The sequence below is a fragment of the Myotis davidii genome, unplaced genomic scaffold, assembly GCF_000327345.1.
Source record: "Myotis davidii unplaced genomic scaffold, ASM32734v1 scaffold456, whole genome shotgun sequence".
NCBI classification, from domain to species: domain Eukaryota; kingdom Metazoa; phylum Chordata; class Mammalia; order Chiroptera; family Vespertilionidae; genus Myotis; species Myotis davidii.
In genome coordinates this window covers 1,529,866-1,537,926 of record NW_006287375.1, presented here as the reverse complement: position 1 = coordinate 1,537,926, position 8,061 = coordinate 1,529,866, and the positions used below count along the sequence as shown (strand labels likewise).

At 40.1% G+C, this 8,061-nt stretch overlaps 1 protein-coding gene across 7 annotated transcripts in view; it reads right to left on the bottom strand.

Moving 5' to 3' along the window:
* The window catches only part of RAPGEF6 (Rap guanine nucleotide exchange factor 6), a 184,576-nt gene that overhangs the window by 15,163 nt on the left and 161,352 nt on the right, over positions 1-8,061 (bottom strand). For all 7 annotated transcript variants that reach the window (XM_015560937.1, XM_006759164.2, XM_006759163.2 and 4 more), the window contains 3 exons: positions 7,161-7,381; positions 4,534-4,725; positions 1,752-1,886 (listed from right to left, as the gene is read on the bottom strand). In XM_015560937.1, the coding sequence (XP_015416423.1) occupies positions 1,752-1,886; positions 4,534-4,725; positions 7,161-7,381 (548 nt within the window). The remainder of the gene's footprint in view (positions 1-1,751; positions 1,887-4,533; positions 4,726-7,160; positions 7,382-8,061) is intronic.

Genomic DNA, 8,061 nt, shown 5'->3' with positions numbered 1-8,061 from the left:
AAAGAGAAAAGATACACCAATTTTCTGAACACTTACCATGTATCAGCCTTTATATATGTTATTTCATTTAATTCTCATATAAGTTCCCTAAAATAGGTGGTTTCCCCCATTTTACAGATAGGAAACCTGGCCTTATAAATCAGTTGCTTGTGACACAGCAATAGGAGGGGACAGAATCAGGATCCAAATCAGGTCTGATATCACTGTATCACACTGCTGCCACCGAGAAAGCAAAACTAAGAAAAGGCCTCTAAAAGTGAGATGAATCTTAGGACACAGGAGCTGAAGAAAGCTCTGGAAACTTTTCTTCCTGCTAGAATTCATAAGCTTGTCTTCCCTGATCATGTACTACCCTGCACTGTGATTATTTCAAGATGTAATTCTTTTACATCAGTGAAGACAATGCCAGGACTAAGGAGCCTTTTCCCACAGGGTACACACAGAGTGTGGGTGGACCAATGTAAAATATATGCACACCATTTAGAATGCTACATGCTAACATAATGGCATCTCCAGGCACACTGCCCAGGTGAGTCAAGAGCAGCTTAGTCTGAATTATGAAAACATGCAAATGAACAAAAGTGATTTCAGATTTTTTACCTCAAGAGGTCCTATATAAATATAAATGTAAAAATCCATAAGGGTATTGGTTATTTTAAATCCTGATTAATAAAAAGGATTAGTCCATTACTAAAGAAAGGCATGCATCAACCTAAATATTTGTTTCTTGTGGGAAAACATGGGACTTGGTTGGAAAGTCTGTAAGGAGGATTCTCTGAAAGGTCAGAGGCCTCTGGGGATCCTGCCTAGACTTTTCCAAACAAGTCTGAGCCACCGGGTGTTTTACTAGAATCTTTATGTTTATGTTTAGACTTTAAAATGTCCTTGTTTGAAAAACACTACAGATGCAGGTGTTTTCTCAAGGATGCTTTCCCTGCTGATAGTATCTAGAGCAGTGGTTCTCAACCTGTGGGTCGCGACCCCTCTAGGGGTCGAATGACCCTTTCACAGGGGTCGCCTAAGACCAACGGAAATTACATATATAATTACGTATTGTTTTTGTGATTAATCGCTATGCTTTAATTATGTTCAATTTGTAACAATGAAAATACATCCTGCATATCAGATATTTACATCACGATTCATAACAGTAGCAAAATTACAGTTATGAAGTAGCAACAAAAATAATGTTATGGTTGGCAGTCACCACAACATGAGGAACTGTATTAAAGGGTCGCGGCATTAGGAAGGTTGAGAACCACTGATCTAGAGGTTAATTTTAGTTCAAACTGTTGTTACAGTAAAAGCCTAAGGAGGCAGGCGAACAGGGCTATTTGCTCCTTAGCCCTCTCTTTCACAGAAACATGCGTCAGAGTAATCATTCATCTGTCATTCAGGGTCTGCTGGTCAGTCCCAGCAGTTTCTTTTCCCAAATCTTGTTGTTGGTTAAAAACAATTTCTTGTAGAAATTCTTACTTTCAAATACTCCACAGAAATTTTAAATAATGGGAAATTTGAATAGCAGCACCAAGAGTCTGCACAGAACAAAACAACTGTGAATTCTTACAGGAGTCCTACCTAATACCTGGAAAGTATATGAACAATTCAATCCAAAACATGAAAGTTCAAAAGGAAACAGAAGTTACGCTTTCCTTTATATTTTGTTATTAAGACAGATCGAAAAACAAAATATATTACAAGGTATTGTTTGGTAAAGTAAGAACTAGCTTGAACTGTTCTGCCTGTCTTACCTTTGCGTGGGGAACCTTGAGGAGATCCAGGAGGACTGGAATGTAAGGACGATGTCATGGAAACAGTGTCTTCCGAATGTTTCTTACCACTCATTTCTTCAGTTGTTCCTAAAACTTTCTGAGGTGAACTTGTGCCTAAAAATAAAGCCCAAAAAATAAGCATCATTTCACAATTAAAATGTCGGTAGTTGCCTAAATTACTACATAACTAAAGCCATGATGCACAATGGCTAGTGTATTCAACTGAAATGTGTAAATGACAAACGGGGACTAAATGACTGGGTAATGGAATACAGAGATTCTCACCTCTAGGTTATTTGTTCAAATTCAGCCAGTTCAGCACAGACCAGATTATAATAATTCTTTTTTGTTTGTTTTGTGACATAAGGGAAACTGATTTCACAGTCTAAGTCCCAACTCCCACAATTGACACACTTGTTGGAAGTCTTAGTAGAGAAGGCATGGATTCAAACTCTTCCCTCCCCTCTAGAGGTGGCCTCTCCAAGTCAGGGCGAGGCATGTGACAGGAGCAGTGTAGGGATGTTGGCACTGTGACTACCTGTGGTGCATCTGTGCTGTGGGAAAACAGAAGAGGCTGCAGGGCTGCCAGTCCAGCCCTTTTCAAGAGCACTAAATTCACACTACAGGAGAGAAGTAGACAACAGAAAGAATCATGAATTTATAGAAGAATAGTATAGAGCCCACTGGAAACATTCCTGCAAAGTTCTATCATTATTCTTGTCCCAGCAGCTGGTCCTGTTTAGTATAGATCAAACTTAGCAACGGTTTCCTTATATTCACATTTTTGCATTCATCTCTAAGAAATGTCAAAGAGCTACTGACACTGTACTCAACCAGTAAAGTTAAGCCCAACTTTGACAAGGATTCCGCAGTAACAAGCAGCCCTATAACACTGAAACAATTCAAATTACAGCAAACTTGCACTGCTTTTACTTAATAATGCCATCCTATATAATAAAAGGCTAATATGCAAATTGTCCCCTGGATCAGAGTTCGACCAGGGGGCGGGGCCAGACCACCAACTGCCTGCAGTCCCTCCCCCCTGCCAGCCCGATTGGCCCTGATTGGGGTGGGCCGGCCGAACCCCACCCATGCACAAATTTGTGCACCAGGCCCCCAGTTTTAATATAAATGCATTTATTATATAGATAATGGCCATATTACAACAAGAGGGAAAGGGACTACCTGGTACCTGTAATAATGCATCTCAGGTGATGACATCTAAGTAAGAAACCAGAGCCAGACCTATCCCATTTCTTACTCCTACAAACAAATCTATCAACTTCAATTTTGCATCCAATTCTCTCTTCATTTTCATATCCTCCAAACTAGTTCAGGCTCTGAGCAACTTCCAGTTAATTGTTCACCAGTTTTCCATTCAGGCCTCAATCTCGAGTCTTACTGCAACCCCTACTCTTGTTCTCCAACATGAACTGGACCTTCCCTTGCTCAAATCTCTTCGACAACTGCCCACTGGCAACTTCCCTTTAGCATGCCATTTTATAATTTCAGCATGCTTATGACTTCACTTCTCTTCATCCTTGGTGGCTGTTTAGCACAGTGGTTAACAAGCAAGGACTCTGAGCCAATTAGCCTGGGCTCAACTCCCAGCCCCAATATTTACTGGTAATGTGTAAGTTACTTAGACCCTCTATGGCTTCCCCTGTTGAGTGAGAGTAGTTCCTATCATAGTGTTCTTATAAAGATTAAATGCATATAATATATAAAGTTAGCAAAGTGCTTAGAACTGTGTCTGACCCTCAGTAAGTGCTCTCTGAGTGTCAGCTTAATTTACCTGTGGTAACTTTTTTTTCTCTCTTTCTACAGCTTAGTACCCAGAGGCAGCTGCCTTAGCTCCTTGGAGATACCAAGGTTTTCCTCTGCCTGAAGCAACTTCTCTGGAATCTTTGCCTAATTACCTCTTTCCTGATCAACCTTTAAGGCTTTGCTTAGGTGTTATCTCCAAAAAGCCTTCTTTGAAACTCTACCTTATCTCTGTCTGCCCTCAAAGCTCTCCCTCTTCTGTTGTTTTATAGGTTCTGGACAGACCCCTAGCATAAGAGCTAACTCATTCTATCTGTTTGTGTGTCTATGTCACCATCTGGCAAAAGTAGACACATTTCTTTTCAACTTTGGATCGCAAAACAAAACCAAATTAAGTTTACATTTCACAAGTTCTACTAAATATGTCCTGTGTATAATGCATTGACTAAGTAATAATATTAGGAACTAAATCTAATTGGGCTTCCCATCTATAAAAGCTAAAATAATGATATTGTCAAAACCACAAATAAAAGTAATTTTGATAATGTCTAAATGGCTTAACAGAGGGGAAAAAAGTATGGCTTATATTATATGTACTTTACATGCTCTTGTCTTCTAACCAGGGTTTTCAGAAGTAGTCTTTAATGAAAAACCAACATACAGTCACTTTTAGAATAAGCAACTTCATTCTTATAGGTTGCATTAATTTGCATTATGTAACTGATTAAATGCACCTTTGACTGTAGTACCCAAGTGTATTGCTGTTAGGTTTTTGGTTGATATGATTATGGGAATCCCAATGTTAGCATTTAAAATATGTATGCTGTCATCAAATACCTACAGGCAAAATGAAACATTTTAAAATTCATGAGTGATGATTACATTACACAAAATACTATAGCTGATTTCCTGAGCACTTACATTAGTAATTATTTTTCATTCCAACTCCCCTGGGAATTTTAATTACATGAATGTGATATTAATTGTGAATACTCACTCAATGTGACAGGGTCTCTTGATTGCCCCTTCTTCCTGGTGGGGTGCAAATTAACAGCTGGCACTTGAAGCACCTGGCTTACTCTGTGGGGCTGATGTAGATGGGCTTTAGCTGTTTGGCCAGCTGACCTCAGAGGCACTGGAGACATTTCTGATGATTTGGCTAATCTTTTTTCAGTTAAATTCTTGGTCACTAAAAGAAGAGAGTAAGAAACACATCATTCTGCACTTTTAGGCAAGGTTATTACCACTGACAATAAATGGCTGCTTTAAAACCACCTTTTCAACACAAAAAATAGATTAATTTTCCTGAAAATACCTTCACATAAGTATATTATTTCTAAAATTTTTGTAGAATTATAGTTAATTTTACTTCCTAAATACTTTTTGAATCCATTAACTTCATTAGCTCCACCTCAACATCACTTTAAAATCTTATCTATAGTTTGTATGTATGTGTGTGTGTGTGTATATATATATATATATTTGTGGGACAGATCCTGTCTCAGGTTTCTTTGAACAAATAGCAGAGGAAGACACTAAGCCCATGCAGACAGCAGCGCAGGGGTCACACCAAGCCGGCTTTAATAGGTTTGATGTAGAAAGAATCACAGCAATAAAACATACTCTAAACCAGTGGTTCTCAACCTTGGCTGCGCATTAGAATCACCTGGGAACATTAGATAAAAGGGTATGGTCTTTTTTTTTTTTAGTTTTATTCATTTCAAACGGGCTGGATCTGGCCCGCCCGCGGGCCGTAGTTTGCCCACGGCTGCTCTAAACCCTTGCTTAATGAAGAGCACCTTGCTTAAATAGTAATAAATGAGACTCAAACTATGTCTTCATCCTTCATAGGTGATCTTTCCTTCATACTCCTTTCCTTTTCCTATTAGAAATGTTCAACATATTAATTTTAGAACAACATTTACTGAATGTTACCCTATGTTTTAAAAGTCATTGTTATATCTGAAATTTTAAAATCAATATTTGGTTGTATTTTCACTTTCTCTTTTTTTCCTGTTGATATATTTTCTTTTATTACTATGCAAATACCATTCCATTTATCAATCTTAGGGTCAACCTATGATGGTTTCTATTTCCCTCCATTAGAAACACAGAAATAGAAATCTGAACGTTCCCCCTCCAATTTTCTGTCAACATTTATTACATTCTATGCTTCTTATTGGTATACACATACCCACACACACCATCCTATATAATAAAAGCCCAGCAACCATAACAGCAGAACGACCAGAACGACCATTCGGCCAGTCACTATGAGGTGCATTGATCACCCCTTGGTCCCTTTCCCCGGCCGGCAGTCTCTGATCATTGATGGTGAACTGGGGACTGGGGTGGGTGGCAGAGGGGGGCGGGACTAGCGAGTAGGCAGAACAGGCTGACCTCTTGGTCCCTCCCTCTGGCCTGTAGGCTCCACTCACTGATGGCAAATGGGGAACTGGGGTAGGTGGTGGAGGGTGCACGCGGCGCCAGGTTAAGGCCCCCGTCCCACCGGTCAGCTCACACAGAGGGTGACCTGCGGCAGGAGCAGGGCTGGTGAGCAGGCGGAACGGCTGGGGTCCTTCCCCTGGCTGTCAGGCTCCCATCACCGGATGGCAAACCGGAGTGGGTGGCAGTGGGGGGCGGGGCCAGCTGCCGGCAGCTGGGGAAGATGGCCCTGATCGCAGGCTGGGCCTAGGGACCATACCCATGCACGATTTCGTGCGCCAGGCCTCTAGTTCACTTATAATTTAAAGTCATCTTTATTTTGTTTACAACAAACACAGTATATTGTATCATCTCTGATTTCTGTTTTTACAACTCATAATTTCCTTGACCCAGACACACCTGCATTATTTTGTACTTGAAAAAAAAATTTCTAATTTTGAGAACAGGCCGAAACCGGTTTGGCTCAGTGGATAGAGCGCCAGCCTGCGAAGTGATGGGTCCCAGGTTCGATTCCGGTCAAGGGCATGTACCTGGGTTGCGGGCACATCCCCGGTGGGGGATGTGCAGGAGGTGGCTGATCAATGTTTCTCTCTCATTGATGTTTCTGACTCTCTATCTCTCTCCCTTCCTCTCTGTAAAAAATCAATAAAATATATTTAAAAAAAATTTTTGAGAACAGGCTCTCTTTTGCCCATTATATATTTTATATACTAACAATATCAGAATGTGTCTGATTTTTCTTGTTTTACCTTACTTACTGACACCTATGATATACCTATGATCTCTAACTGTGTTTTAATTAAATTTATTGCATCTTCTATTTGGTAAATACCATCCATGACATTTTTCAAAAGGTAAACATTCCATTTATTTTTACTATGAATTTAGGGATGAAGGTAAAAATGTTCTGAAACAGAAGGGCTTCAGTATAATGTTCCTGTTTTTACAAGAAGACTTTTTAGGCTTTTAAAAGATGAGCTACTTACCCCTCTATCTCTTCCCTATGGTAATCAGGAATGGATGGAATTCTCTGATTAACAGGATAACATGATGCTTGGCTTATGTCAGTAATCTTTTGTGAGTGAAAGTTAATTTTCTTGGTACTTCAGCACAGCTCTAGAGAAGCTAATTTTTATTTTATTGTGCAATTAGTGCACATAAGAGAAAACTTGTACTCACAGGTACCATATGCAGGCTCCAACTGCAATGACATCATTTGGAACTTCTCCTCATCTGTCTCCACATCCAGACTGGAAAGATACTGCTTCACCTTCCTTGCCATCTGGGCGTCCTCATATAGCTTCTTAGCGTTAAGCAGAGAGCTACGGCGTGCTCTTTTTTTGTGAGCACCCCCCTGAACATCTAGCATGTTTGAGTTTGTACTGCCTTGACTCAATGACCTGTAAGAATATGGAGACCACAACAAGGGGCTGTAAAGATGAGAATTAAACATGGCAGGCTGAAATGAAAATGATTTTGTTCTGTTAATACTATTTATTGCATGCTGATGTAAATGAGTTAAAAGATGGATAGCATTAATGTGAAGTAATATGGCATATAGGGCAATCTTCTAAGTTTTAAGATTTGGCAACGTGCAGAATTCAAAAGAATAATTCTTCCCTTAGCAATGAATTTAATCAAACTTGTGTTTGTGCCTGTGTAACACATGGCACAACTGTGAAGAGTAAAAGCACCCTCTGATCCTGGTGCTCACCCCTCCTCTGAATATATGGCAAGAGCCAGAGTCAGGACAAGTCCATCCACAGCCCGATCTCTGCACCAGAGCTCTTCAGCATGCAAGCTTCTAGGGCAGCTTTGCTTGCCTGTGCTGCTTTGGACATGTATGGCCATCACTGTACCAGTCTGCAGCAGGCCCACTCTTGGCATGCTGACCAATTTTACAAGTATCCAGACGTTGGTCAAAATTCAAAGAGATAACCAGTAAGAAAAACAACAGGATTTATACTCAATTCAATATAGTCAGAAATGCAAGTAAAAGCTACTCAATACTTCCACTCACATATTATATGGTTAGGCAATATGTGGGTCTAGGACTGAGGGTCTAGGACTGGGGGTGGGG